Source organism: Oreochromis aureus, linkage group 4 (assembly GCF_013358895.1).
Source record: "Oreochromis aureus strain Israel breed Guangdong linkage group 4, ZZ_aureus, whole genome shotgun sequence".
NCBI classification, from domain to species: domain Eukaryota; kingdom Metazoa; phylum Chordata; class Actinopteri; order Cichliformes; family Cichlidae; genus Oreochromis; species Oreochromis aureus.
Window position 1 is genome coordinate 32,247,589 of NC_052945.1, and position 15,006 is coordinate 32,262,594.

Here is a 15,006-nt window from a genome sequence, read left to right on the forward strand (position 1 = left end):
ACAGGACAGATGACGACAGATAGGACAATTCAGAAATAGCATGAAAGAAAGAGCTGGGGTGGAGGTGGGCTGCAAACTCCCTTCCAGATGTCCAGCATCTGTGTGCAGGTTCAAGCTAAACACAGCTCCCTGTGTAAGAGTTACCAACTGTAAATCGTCAGCTGACGTGGGGATCAGCTGACGTGGGGATCAGCTGATGTGCTCTGACTGTGACCGAGCTTCACTTTGTGGGCTTGTCGTGCATCGATTTGTAGCGGACGGTCGGGCCCTGTTAGAACAGACTCAGACTGTGTAGATGACTGTATCATTGTTTGACGCCCCTTCATAAGTAAAATGAGGTTTTCTTCACCTCCACTGATAGCTGCTGAGTAAAATGAACCTGAGACGTGCCCACAGTTGCTTTGCATGTAGCATATCACAGCTACATTGTTATGTGTGTTTTAAACTTTCTCCATCAGCGAGTCCGCTAGGGTCCGTCTGGTTCGACCACTGAGCGAAATTTACTTTACTCACTCCGTCTTTCACAGAGACTTTTACAATGCACCGACTACTCATGCACCCAGGCAACAGACTGCAAAGTATAATAGGAACAACTGCTCGGCCATCGGGACTCCACCTGTGTTCATGTGTGGATCCACCTAATAATAATAATGATAATAATGGATTGTATTTATATAGCGCTTTTCGAGACCCTCAAAGCGCTTTACAATTCCACTATTCCTTCACTCTCACATTCACACACTGGTGGAGGCAGCTACAGTTGTAGCCACAGCTGCCCTGGGGCAGACCTAAACACCTTTAATATAAATGAGATTCTTCTGGTAGGTTGGAATTGTCAGTTGCATTGGGGAGTATCTACACACTTTTGATCCAGGTCCAGGTAAAGCAATTAGTCTGCAATACTTATTTCACAAGTAAGTAATTGTATGAGAATACTGCACCACCTTTGCATACCTTATGAATGGTGTACGTGCAAACACACACACACACACACACTCGTACCCGTCTTGCGGAGTGGGAAGTCGTCTTTGCCCTCATAGTTCCCCAGGAGAGGGGGCAGTTTATAGGAAGGAGGAGTCCCCGGTGTGTTGCTCTGCGGAGGCGAGCTCTGCTCCAGGGAGGTGTGCTGGGCTCCCCTGCAGACACAAACACCCAAACAGAAGGCAGATCAGCTGCCTGGGAAAACCCTTTTATCGTACCATGAGACCGAGCGCTGAATGTCATTTTCTGCCCAGGTTCTTGAGGGACTTGTACGTCATTTAGTCATTTCCTACACTTCCTAGAATGCTGCGTTATTTCCTTTGATTGTCAGTGTGGAAACATTCTCTCTGTGCTTCTTCCTTTAATTTCCTCCTGTGTTATAGCTGCTGCAGAACGGGTCTGAGTAAAAGCTTATGACACTGAAACCTGACCTTTTCTGTTGTTGTTGTAGATCAGTGAACATTGCCGGTTGCTTCTGGCCCTGCTGATTTTAACAGGACGTGGCATCGTGTCGTCTGCGGCCCTTTTCAGACAGGGAACACATTACGTACATGGGAAGTGACAGCTTTTTGTCATTCAGGCGTAGGTGTCTGATATGTTAGCGTGTGTTATGGAGATGTGTCTGAGGTGTTGGAGCAATATTTTTTTAACATGATTCAGGTGATTATCCACACATCAGACTGAAAAAAAACATACATCACAGAACGATGGGTTTGTGGCTGAGCAGTTATTAATAGCAGAAAAGGAAAAAGAGCTCAGCTCACTGGAAATACAAAGCGAGCAGTTTTGGGATCGACGTTTTCTATAGGAGGATCAAAACTGGAAAATCTTTGGTCTGCTCTGCTGTAGGAAAACTGAACATGTGACGCTTCTGTTAGAACAGGTGATAATGAAACTTTAATAGCTGTCATAGACAGCGCCTCATTAAGATAACACAACCAAACTTTAATTTGGAGCACTCGAAACTGCTGGAGTTTTATTACAGGCGGGAACTTTTATTTAGATAAACAGCACTAAAATACTCAAGAGGCAAGTTCAACAAACTGGGAAACATTTACTAAAATAAAAAGGGGGGAAAGTACACGACTCTCTTCCCACCCAAATTCAAAAATGCTACTGCTGGTCTACATAAGAGTCCCCTCAACTAGGGCTGGGTTTAAAAATTGATTTTCCAGATTCAAATTGATTTTAGCTTCAATAAAATAAAGTAAATCCTGAATCGTTTTTTAAATACATATGTATTTTGCCACAAATGCCAGAATCTCAGGTTAAAGCTCACAAAACTATTTCAACAACCACTAAACAGCTAAAACAGCAAATGAGAGCAGGTAAACGGATTCTGCACAAAGACGTAAACACAAAGCGCGGATCGTTCACCCGACGTCACGTACACGGACACGCCGTCAGGGCTGAAATCCGACAGCTCACAGATTCTGATGCTGCAGGTTTTGTCGCTCTCCAACCAAAATTCACTGAACGAGCAGCAAAAGATCAAAACTACGCCTCACATTTGATAAACATCGTCATGAATTCCCTCTTACTTCGGCTGTTCTGCTTCCACCACGATAAAATCACACTTCCTGCACTTCCTCTCAGTGTGCTTCAAGAACAGTTTCCCATCTCAAATCTCTGTTTTCTGCATTATTTGCTTGCTTATTACGAACCAGTCTACTGTTGTGTACAGTGCTGTACAAAAATGACCTCCGACAACAAAGCCTGATCTCAATACCGAAGAAATGTAAATTTTTTAAAATTTATGCCAAATTGCAAAACGCTTAGCTGTGTCTCTAATAAAGCCTCTGTAACTTTGCTCTGCTTCACTTCAGCATCATCAGGTAATGTTCGTATGTTGATTCATGGTTTTCTTCAGTTTTTGATCTACTGCAGAATATTTTTAAGGTTATCTGCTATAAAAAGCCAGACCAGGAAAATCTCCTTCATGTTTTTTTCTGTTTTATCCTCAGTTACTTTGACACAAAGGCATCTGCTGTGATGCTTACACCTCTGATGAAATCTCACAAGTGTCAGTACTGATAAATGATCAGAATTATAATATTTCTGACTGTCTGAGTCAAAATTGATTCAAATCAAATCGATTATTGAAATAGAAATCAATGCCCAGCACAACCCTCAACGTCTCTCTGTTGCATTCAGGAGCCAATCTGAATGTTTCCTCCTACAGAGCATCGCAGGCTCCCTTGCATGGTGTCCTAAATTCTTCATCTTCACCCTTGAGCTTGGTCACTCAGCTCTAACAGCGTTACATTATTGTTGGAACCATGAGTCCGGCCTGTGGACGGCTGCACCTGCACCTGTGAGCTCTGCTGTGACCCTGTTAAAGTCAGCTGAAGACAGATCAGTGTCCTCGGTGTTTGAGTGACGTGTTTTGCACCAGTTCGGTTTCTTCTTTGCTGTGTACGTTGTTGTCTTTGTAACTTCTCTTTATCTAATGTCCATGTTCTTTAATGATCCGAACAGTATTTTTGCATTCTCACGTTTTTCCTCAGTCTTTCTTTCACACTGTTTGCATTATTCACAGCGTTTTCCATAAAACACTTTGTGACTCGTGTCTGGAAAAGTGCCACATAGATAAATATTGCTTACTATTGCTATTGCTGAGCCATAGTCATTGCTTGTGCATCACTGCACCATGCACACACAGGGTGTCACAGTGATTATGTTACCATCCAGTGACCTAAGACATGACTGTAGTACATTAACTGTATACTGTCAATTTAATGAGATAGAGGTACTCACCAACTTGCATCATGTGCCCTCAAATACTACATATAACCATGGTAACGAGGTATAACTGTGTAAAACCAAAGCAACATGTGTTTTAATGCTTATTTCTCTACATCAAGACAACAAAAACACAACTTTATGATATCGTGGGTAAAGCAGTGCCCTCACACTCCACTCCAAGATATCTCTCAGGTCCTACTTTGTTTTATTTCTGTGTTTTATTTTCATAGCTAAGTGTGTTAAGTGCATGTTATATGAGGCTCTGTAGTTCTGGTTCAGAAGGTCAAACCATCAGTGGGAAACACTTTACAATTTCTACACACACACACACTCTGAAACAGGTTTGGTTCTCACCAGCACTTTGGGGAGAAGGAATGGTTTAGTCCGCCAGAACCAGGTTCCTTCTTACTGAGAAGGAACTCCTGCAGCTTCAGCTTCACCTCTGTGCTGGCAATGGCACCTTCCAAAACACACACACAAACACACAAAGCAATCAGGCCACTTCCCTGTCTGTATGCAAACAGCCTGTGGTCTGCGAGTAGCAGCAGGATGACCTACTCTCTTTGCCTTTCTCCTTGTTCCTCAGCAGCAGCAGTTGCTGCTCCAGTCGTTGTTTCTCCTGCTCTTCGTGTCTTTGCTGCTCCAGCTTCCTCTTCTGCTCCAGCTCCTGCTGTCGTTTGGCTGCCAGCAGCTCCTGTTGTTGCTACACACAAACACACACACAGGTTTTTGAATGGTTCCTGGAATAAGGCAACAGAAAAGAGAGCCGGTGCTTCAGCTCACCTTTAAATGTTCCTGCAGCTGGACTTCGTGTTGTCTTGTTAGCACTTCGTGTTTTTTCTGAAATTCTGCAAATAGCAGCTGTTTCTGGAGCTCCTGCTGCTGCTTGAGGAGAATGAGTTCCTGCTGGAGCTGCTGCTCTCTCAGGGCTGTGTCCACCACTCCACCCCCGGAGAGAGACCCCACCCTGGGCTCAGTTCGCAGGTCCACCGGGCCTCCTCCTCCTCCCGGGCTTTCTCCTGGACTCCCACCTGGAAATGTCACAAACAACATGGCATCAACTTTACCCAAGTGCACAGCTGAGCTTCTGATTCTGCATGTCTGCAGTCTGTTTTGAATTACTGCATTTTTTCCATTTCTTAATTATTATTTTTTTTATTTCCTTACAGCAAAAGTGTTTAAAGAACATTACAGCAGCCATTACACTGGACGTATTTAAAAGCTAAAATCTAAACTGAGATCTTTTATTTATTTTATGAAAAATATTATATTCTGACAGCAGCAACATGTTTCAAAAAGTTAGAAGGTGAGAAACTAAAGGCTGCAAAGGTAAATGTTAATAAAATGAGCTGGAGCAACATTTTGCATCTGATATTGGTTTATTGGCAGCATGTCAGTAACAGAATTGGGTCTTGTATACTGTATAATTGTGATAACTTTGACTATCTTATCATCTACAGCAGTAATATCAAAAGATTATGAAAATCTGAGAAATCTCTGTGCAAAAAGGATAAGGCCAAAAATCAGTCTTGGATGACCCTGATCTTCAGGTTCTCAGGCAGCACAGTGCACCGTCCCATCCACAAACTTAGGTTAAAGCTCTATTGTGCAAAGAAGAAGAAGAAGCACTATGTGAACATGATCATTAAACACCACCGTCTTCTTATTTAAAACGGACTGAGGCAAACCTTTCTGTCTTCAGATGATTAGAAATTTGAAATTCTTTTTGGCAAAAACAGAAGCTCAGCCCTCCAAACTAAAGATCATCAGTATTAGTGCTCACTTCAAAGGATGGTATGAAGCTTGCACATCTGTAAATCATCAGTGCTGAAAACTATACACAGGTTTGAGAGAAACTTGTGCTCCCATCCAGCTGATGTTTTTTTAGGAAAAGCCTTACATATTTCAGCAAGGCAATGCTAAACTGTACCCTGCATCTATTACAGCACCATGGTCTCATGGTTGCTTCATTAAACTGTGAGAAAACTATAAGAAAGAAGAACCAGGACTATCTATCAGGCAGGAGTGGCACAACATTTCTCCCCCTGAAGTCCAGCAAATGGTCTCACAGATGTTTACAACCTGCTAAAATAAGAAGAGATGCTTTGGAGAAGGTTTTGTTTGTTATCCAATCAGGCCTGTGCTTGAAATGTAAAGACTAAGCACAGTCCTGATTGGCTGCCTCATACCTGCATACTTTTTTGTGCTCTGTGTGAAAGTGACCTCTGTAAACACTTTGAATATGGCTACGTTCACACTGCAGGCGAAAGCGCATCAAATCCGACTTTTTTGACCCTATGCGACCCATATCATGGTATGACAGTGTGAACGGCACAAATCCGATATTTTCAAATCCGATCTGGGTCACTTTCGTATGTGGTACTGAATCCGATACATATCCGATGTTTTAGAAAGCGACTGCTGTGTGAACGGTCATGTCGCATTAAATCCGTCTTTTACGTCACTGACACAAGACAGACGCCAAATTGGACAGACGCAAAAATTGGGAAACGTAAAGTCTGAAGTCTTTATATTAAGGGCCATCAGTCAAACAATATTGTTTGCTCTGGGTCTAAACAGAGCGCGTTGTGTGTGACATCTTCTTTTGCGCATGCGGGCCGCTTTGAGCGTTCACACTAGAGCGCGTTTGCAGTCGCATTTTATTTGTAGTGTGAACAAGCAGACAAAAAAATCAGATTTGATCAAAAAATCGGAATTGAGCATTAAGACCTGCAGTGTGAACGTAGCCTATGAGCCCATGTTAAGCCCAGTTTTGGTTATTCTGATATTACTAAAGAAGGATTTTACACTTTACACCGGCTAATGAATGAAACGTCGTAGTCAGATCCCCCCTCGCTCATCACAGGGGTTTGTAAAAACCCACAAACACCAACTCTGATTTGAAAGTTTCGTACCAGGACTTCCCAAACCGGTGGGTGACATCACGGGAGCTACATCCTTCTTGCACACTGTCCATGATATATATGACATACATAGCCATAGGTATGTATATCATTCACTGGGGTGAGGCACATTAGGCACACTGTGAGTGTCAAATTTGAAGCATCAGACACTTCACTTCCCACATTCTGGTTATTTTTTAAAATTTGTACCACCACACACACACAGACACACACCTCCCACTTCAAGGACTCTTAGAGGACTCCCTACTCACCACCTTCTCCACCACTTCCTCCTCCTCCTCTCTGCTCGCTTGCTGTTCCTACTGGGCTCTGCATGCCTGATGGGAGGCTGCTCTTCACCTCCACTACTGCAGGAAAGACAGCGAGAGAGAGAATAGAGAAATGAGTGATTGATTAGTGTGGAAAATGTCAGGGACACAGAAGATTATTGCATCACTCATCCCATACACACCCACATACAGACAGCTTCCATGTCATTCAGATGGGCTGTGATAGTGTTGTAAGAAAAGTGAGGGGGACAGTCCTGCTGCCTAAAAATATTCACAAGCTTAGCATTAGCCTAGCAGTGGGTAGCACTGAGTTTCAGTGCTTTAGTCAGCCTTTATTCAGCATGGCTACACTAAAGGACACTGCAGTAACATGCTAACATGTGCTTTACACACTAATAGTGACAGATTATTACAGTAGTACAAGTAGCAAGTAAAGAGACAGGAACAGAATTGAGTGTTTTAGGCGTCCACCAGTAACACTTGTTCTTAATTGAAATGCCAGATTCGTATTGATTTCCTGCTCCAGACAAAGCCTAGCTAAGCCTAGCAGCTGATTTTTTTTAAGTGTGCCAACAGACTATGACCTCTGATTAATAATTCCGAGCTGTGATACTGATTAATTGGTCACTTTTGTAAATATAACCTACAAACAAAACCTGCTCTTGGACACTGGCTACTCTCTTAAAGGCTTTTTCACAATAACTTAAAAGGACGGCTTCATTTTAACAGAAAAGAAGCATCATTCGTGTGGGTACAGAAATGTACTCTGTTTAAGCTGACTGTCGTCACTCGCTCTCTGCATTTGTTGTAATGTACTCTTCTTCTTTTTTTTCACAAGTACATTTAAGCTACAAGACTCAGCAGCGCTTGGATCGGAAGGTTCCAATCAGCTTAGCAGCTCCAATCAGCTTATACTGATCACTTGTGTGTATAAGTGAATGTTAGTGAGAGAGAAAGAGGGAGAGTTCGTATGATCTCATTTGGACTGATTCTTTAGTTTTGGCTCTTGGAAGTGCAGAGAAGCAACAGGTTAACACTGGGGATGGGGATGGCGAAGGTCCTGCGTAGCTGTCCAGGACTTTGGGAGATCAGATGACGTTTTAACCATGTTGGACTCAATGCACGCACCCATAACAGTCTGTCTGCTAATATTTACTTAGATCATTAGCCCATGTTTATATTTTAGATAAGATAACCTGTAATTTAGATAATGATGTGCACTCCAGGCTGCTGATATAAGATACCTGGAGCAATGCCAGATGAACTGTGAGCCTGGCAGTGGAAAACTCTCCCTTTCTCACTTTGAATGTTTGAACGTTCCCTAAATGTTTTCATAGACTGTTTGTGTTTTTCCCTTACAAGAAAAAGAAGTGTTACATTTGCACCAACAAGCACTGTCACCATCAACACACAGTGTGTATGCTGGGATGGAGAAGCTGCAGATCCGCACCTCAGAGGGACTGAGAAAGACGCAGAAAACATTCTTCTTCTTCATAGATTAATGTCCATACCAGTGAAGGGGGTGTGAGATAAAATGTGAAAGGTAACTTTAATAAACCAATACAAATCTGTTTTCTTACTTTCTTCACTCCCATATGACGGATACTCTGGTCATTTGTAATTTAGTGCTGGGAGTAAAAGATGAGAGTAATGAGAGAGAGGGGCAGAGAGGTCCTAGTATTCCTGCTCCATCAGCAGCCATCACTGTGTCCAGGAGAAGGGCTTTGCTCTCCTGGTGACCCCTGCAAGAGGATCAGGCTACTTCTTAGAAAACGCCACACACTGCAGCACGCTGTGACGTCAGGACATTTCCTGTCTGCAGACCAGGGAGGAAATTTAATTAGGTTTTGCCTACTGTGAAGTCTGACCTTTGACCTTTCTGAGTTGGACCGATTGGTCTCTGATGTCCGACGCTTCCCACGCGGCTTCTAAGCTAATCAAACACGAACATCCACAGTAGGGCCAAGCCTGTTAGCCCTGTCCTGGGAGATTGTGACGACTTTGGCTTCAGATCATAGCAAAGCTGAAGAGAAACATGAAGTGGATCTACAACGAGTGAACAAGTGCTTCATGACACAGGTATATAAAATCAGCAGAAGCTTTTCAGGCTGCTGGTTTGTGACCAAAAATGCCCAAAAAGTGGGAGCTCTGGATAAACAAGTGTGTCTGTGCATATGTGTGCAGCCGTTCACAAATTACCTAAACAAATATTCTGGAGTTTCACTGTGACGCACGTGTCTCCCCTTCCACTACAACACACACTCTGTCTGTATATGTGTGTGTACGTGAGAGACCGGTCTGTGAGTGTGGGTACAACAGTCCGTTTGGCAACAGAGCAGCATTCCACAGCAGCCAGCGTCTGACGTCAAACTGAAGACATTTATAGTCTGGTAAACACACACACTAACGTACAGTCTGACACAGAGGCAGGGCTCAGGCAACATTTTAGTCAATCATCCAGTATCAGCTTCTAACTGACTACCGCTCACTGCAGCACCACGCAGTCATTCATGCACCACGGCAGATGCAGTAAAAAAGAATGAAAGACGGACTGTGAGTCCACTTCGTCCAGTCAATGTATCTGGATGGAAACGAGGACAGACTGGTCATTATACCCTGGCCCTAATAAGTTACACAGGCACACTTTCTACACAGTGACTAGGTCAAGAAAATGAATGAACCTCATAAAGCCAGAGAGCTTATTATAAAGCAAGCTAAAAATGAAGGCGTGAAGAAACATGTTTGGTGAACTGAAAGAAAAACAAAAACCAGCCTTCTCAAAAGGAACTCCAATTAGCTGAAATAATATTCTGTACTTAAAAAAGATCCAAAGTTAAACAAAAAACTGAGGAAATGTCTCTGCCAATATGTTTCACTTAAGCCCCAGATCTGTTAATAGTGCAAGGGTTTTTATTTTATTATAACCCCACATCTAAGAATCTAAATTCTATTAAAAAGACTCTAAAACTAATAATACTGAACTAAGACCAAACATTTCAAAAGATAAAAAAAGAATCAAAAAATACATGAAGTAAAAAGTAAACTGAGGGTAGTAAATCCACTACAGAAACTCCATGAAACTAAACTAATTCAAAAACCTTTTTTTGAAAAATTAAACTCAAATAGAAGTGAAAAATGATTACTATTCTTTTAATTACCTGTAGTCTTAGTAGTTAATTGAGTAATGCTAATGTCATAAAGTTGGGGAAAAATGTTTACAGGAAGGGAATGCCATCATACAGCTCACTGTGTCTGAGCAACACTAAAGAAAGAAACACAAAAAAATCTATAGATATTTTTCTATTCATTTTAAAAGCTGGAATTAGTAAATATCTTAGCAAAAAAATATCTCTGCCAAGTGTGTTTTTATTGGTTGCCCACACTTTCGCTTAGCTTATCCCTTTTAGATAAATCTATAAATAGATCACCCATCCAGTTTTTTGCTGGCTTGCTTCAATGGCAAAAATTAATAAATGGTTAAATCTAAATGTTCATCAGTGGCATTCAATCAGGGCAAGCAAAGCCACCACTGCTTGTCCAGTAACATGTAAAAAATAAACATCAAAATTTCTCCTTGCATCTCAAAGAGTGTTCTGTCCCATGAGCTTCTCTCATTGCATGTGTCCATCATCCTTTAAATTACTGTCATCATGCAGTCACAGTTAGTTGTTAACTCTGTAAGCAGGCTTAAGTCTGCTTGCCTCCCTAGAATACATAGCACCAGTCGATTTGATGAGTGTGTGCATATGCCATTAACACTGGCTTGAGCTGGGCAAGCTAGGAGGACTGTTAGTTTGTGCGTGCACATTGTGGAAAAACTTCTGGTCTTTGAGGGTAGATTAATAGTAGATAGACAAGCTAGATAACCTGCTGCTGGCTCTGATTTCACTGATCGGAGATCAGGTACTATCTGTGGTTGCATGGAAACAGAGCTAGCATTAGTAATTTAGCAAGAATTCAGAATTTTCCATGTCCTCTTTATTAAAACAACAAGTTGAAGTGGCTAATCAATGCGCCACAAATTGCAGTATAATTAATGGATAAGGACCAAGAAAACAAATGCAATGATTGTTAGCTTCAATCGTCCAACGCTACGTCCATAAACGCAAGTCTGTACACTGTGTGCATCCGTCCATCACACAAGGACGCACTGAAATCACCAACACAAGAGATTCCGTTTGGCCAAAGATACTTCAGGAAAATTGTCAACCTACTAGATAAAAAGATTAATTAAGAGAAAAGTAGAACAATGTAAACAGGTTTGGAGATTGGCCTATAATGTCTACGTCAGCTGGGTCAAGTGATGGCTTTTTAAGTAAAGGTTTAATTACTGCCACCTTAAAGGCGTGTGGTACACAGGCCAGTAATAGAGATAGAGACTGATTATATTTAAAATTGAAGCATTAATTAATGGTGGGACTTCATTAAGCACTTTTGTAGGAATGGAATCTAACAGATGATGATTTGGAGGAAAACAATTACTGAAGTTAACTCGGAAAAATGAATCAGAGAGAAAGAGTCTATCAGTACTACTGAAAGTATCTGCCTGTAAGGTGGTTTTGAATATTTTTTGAATATTTAATATTTTATTTGTGAGGAAATGAATGAAGTCTACTAGTTCAGGTCAAAGGAATGCTTGGCTCCGACTCTTTGTCAGCCTGGCTGCAGTGCTACAGTCCTACAATCTAGTAACTGGGAAATTCCCACTACTGCCTCTGACAGGAATACCTCATGTGGCTGCTTTAAAGCAACTGTGATCCAGTCAGTATCCAGACAGAGTCAAAGATGCTTTACTAAGTGTTGGCCAAGATTTGTCACTGCAAATATTTTGAAAATGGCATGATGTATCCCATCAGGGATGTGGAGTTTGAAGTCCAATTTGGATGACTTTACACTCCTTCTCTGGTTCTATCACTCATTTTTCACACTGGTGCTGCTTCTGCTGCTTCTGCTGGGAGGTATTTCTGGAAACCAATATTTTTCTTTTCTCCTGCTTTCTTTCTCCCTGTCTTGTTCACTCTGCATTGCTAAAAGAAAATAGGCACTATGACGTCAGCCCTGCAAAACACTCTAAAAAAAGCCATGAGACAGAGAGACAGAGCAAGAGAAAGAAAAGGCAGAGGAAGAGGGAGAGTGAGGTAAAAATAGTATAATGGCTGTGTGTACTTTAGACAAATTAGAAGCTTAGAGAGAGGGAGAGGAGTCACATGTGTGGTGTTGCTATAGAGACTGATGGGTGGGTTAAGCATTATGGGATGGCAGACTGTAGGTCATCCACAGTGGATCTTGTCTGTTGTGTTACACTGGGTTGAAAGTACTTGAGAACATCTGGTACAATTAATTGTGCCACAGAATATACGTAGCTTTAAAGATGCACTAAATTATGTTTTTATATTTCAAGTTCAGGGTTCAGTGGTCACGTACAATGTAAAGGGAACCAGTAACAGTAACGAAACCTCAAAGAATTATCACCCCCATGAAGCAGGCCTCCTCAGCGTTTAACACTGTATATTTCGTCATTGTGTTTTTACACTCTATAGCTTTCAGTTGAGTCTCACGGTTGTGATCTTGCTTGGTCATTTTAGCATCAGACAACAGTTTACAGTACAAAAAGCTCTCATTGAATGCTTACAGTTAAGCAGATGGACAAGTTGAGAAAGTATCGGATGAACAAAGCAGAGCACATTTCCTACAACTGGCGGTGGAGACCAAAACAGACAGTGGTGGATATAAACATGACTGTACAGATGCGTCCACACAGACTAGCAGTGATTATAGTGTGGTGAACGTCAATGAATTTAAGCTACTTACAAAGCCAAAATAACCTTTAATGACACATAGTGGGCAGGGACTAATTTAAACTTTCAACTTTGAGACAAGGGATTGGATCAACTACCAATAGGAGAAAAGGATACTGCTGACGGGTGGTAAATACATTACAGGGTTATCTATACAACAGGAGCCTGTAACATCCACTTGCAGCAATAGGTGACAGCAAGCTCTTACTTAGGTATAGAATGTCATACAAAGTTCATTATTTTCCACAATTTATAAAGGTGAACTTCTACTTTGAGGTTACATAAAGTTCCAGCCTACTAGAGCAAGAGATACACGACAGTTCTCTTGCTCTAGTAGAATACAAACAACCACAATCAAGGGAAAACTGCCGACTTGACAGTTGTTCAGATAACAGTCACTGACGCTTGCAACAATGAGAGAAAGCCACATTAGGTCATTGCTGAAAAGGCTGGATACACAGGATTCACAGAGTGCTGTGTGAAAGTATGGAAAGTTTACTGGAAGGGAAAAGTGTGAAAGGAAAAGATCCACAGGGAGCCTGAATTACTGCAGTCTTGAGACGATGGTCAAGAAAAGTTGATTCTAAACTTAGGATGGACTGAGGCTGTTGCCAGTGCATCGAGAACCACCGTGCACAGACGTCTTCAGGAAAAGACGCTACATCTGTCACTTTCCTAAGATTAACCCACTACTGAACCAAAGACTTGAGAAATGTCTTACCTGTTCATCAGTGGCCCAAAGTCTTTTCAGATGAAAGTAAATGTTGCATTGCATTTAGAAATCAAGGCTCAAGAACGTAAAGGAAGATATCCCAGATATTCCAATATCCCAGTGTTTTAAGTGCAGTGTGAAGGCTCCACAGTCTCTGTGATGCCATATCACTTCATGCTTTAATCTGCAGACGAGCTTTATGGAGATGTTTCTTTTTCTAGGTATTAGCACTTGTCCACAGTGCAAAATGAAACTGGCCAACGAACTCACCTGACCTGAACCTTACAGAGAATCTCTGGAGTACTGTCTAGATGAAAATGACAAACTCCCAAACTCGAAAATCCAGAAAAGCCAAAGGCCACTATCAAAGAAACCTCAATAACAGCTTTGCAATGCCACAACTACAATGCACTGACGCAGTAATCCACAGTAAAGGAGTAACGGAGTAAAGACATGGGTGTACAGACAAACATATTTTTGAACATTTGGGCCATTTGTGTGTTGTAATATATCTCTCGAAATATTCTAATAATCAGAGAGGCTGGCTTTGATTATACGCTATAATCAAAATTCAAACAAAAGAAGACTCGATATATTTCAGGGTACAAGTGAGATCAAAGTTCATATGTTAAGTTCTTTTTCGTGACATTCTCTTCTTTGAGAAGCCTAAGATGTGTGAATGGTTCACCAGTTATAATGATATAAACAAACAGGTGTGTTGTGATCAGGTGTGTTGATCTGGGAGTTGTTTTTATTTTGCAATCTACGAGAAAATTCATTACTTCATTTAAAGGAATTTTGGGCCCCTACATATCTAAATCTAACAAATCTTAAGCTACTTCATTAACAGCATTTTCAATCTCTGCAAGTCTTTAATTCTGAACACACACACACATGCACACACACACACTCACACACACTCACACAGCCAACATTGTAACTGCAGCCAAACAAAGATTAGAGTCAATATACATCCTCTTTGTTCCAGCCTGCTGTCATCAAGCTACATTTCAACACTGCTTTACCTCATTTTGGCACCATTGTTTGGCCAGTTCTACTCTAACTAAACCTCAGAAAATCCATTTTATCACCCATGTTTCCTACTAGTGTACATTTGTGTTTGGCATTATAGGAGTAGCCAAAAATAAATAATTAAAACACTGACAATTTCCTAAAGATCACCAAAGGATTCCCAAAGCTAACTTTAAATCTACAGAATGAGACGGAATGACAGAAAGTGTGTCCAGACTGAGATAGCTAAAAAGAAACCATCTGCATAAACTACAAAAATACTCAGACCCTTTGCAAGAGATAAAGAGAGAGTGGTCGGGGCTTTCTGCCCTTCTTCTCTTAGAAACATGAAGAAGAGCGAGAGCTACTCTTTTGCTTTAAGAGTGAAATATTCTTCTTACAAAGAAGACTGAATCTCATCTGTCTTTGACCTTCTGTCAGGCTCGTCAACTGCACTTTATTTCTAAAAATCTGATTCCTTTTTTCTTTTTGTTTTAACATAAAATGTAGAGCTTACTCTTTCAATGTAAAAAGAGAGACTTTTACACATATTTTGATTTTAAAAA

General features: G+C 41.2%; 1 protein-coding gene across 3 annotated transcripts in view; it reads right to left on the bottom strand.

Moving 5' to 3' along the window:
* hdac5 (histone deacetylase 5) overlaps positions 1-15,006 on the bottom strand; it is a 56,966-nt gene that overhangs the window by 20,844 nt on the left and 21,116 nt on the right. For all 3 annotated transcript variants that reach the window (XM_031741855.2, XM_039611067.1, XM_039611068.1), the window contains 5 exons: positions 6,902-6,997; positions 4,510-4,757; positions 4,285-4,429; positions 4,081-4,186; positions 1,003-1,136 (listed from right to left, as the gene is read on the bottom strand). In XM_031741855.2, coding sequence (XP_031597715.2) covers positions 1,003-1,136; positions 4,081-4,186; positions 4,285-4,429; positions 4,510-4,757; positions 6,902-6,997 — 729 coding nt within the window. The remainder of the gene's footprint in view (positions 1-1,002; positions 1,137-4,080; positions 4,187-4,284; positions 4,430-4,509; positions 4,758-6,901; positions 6,998-15,006) is intronic.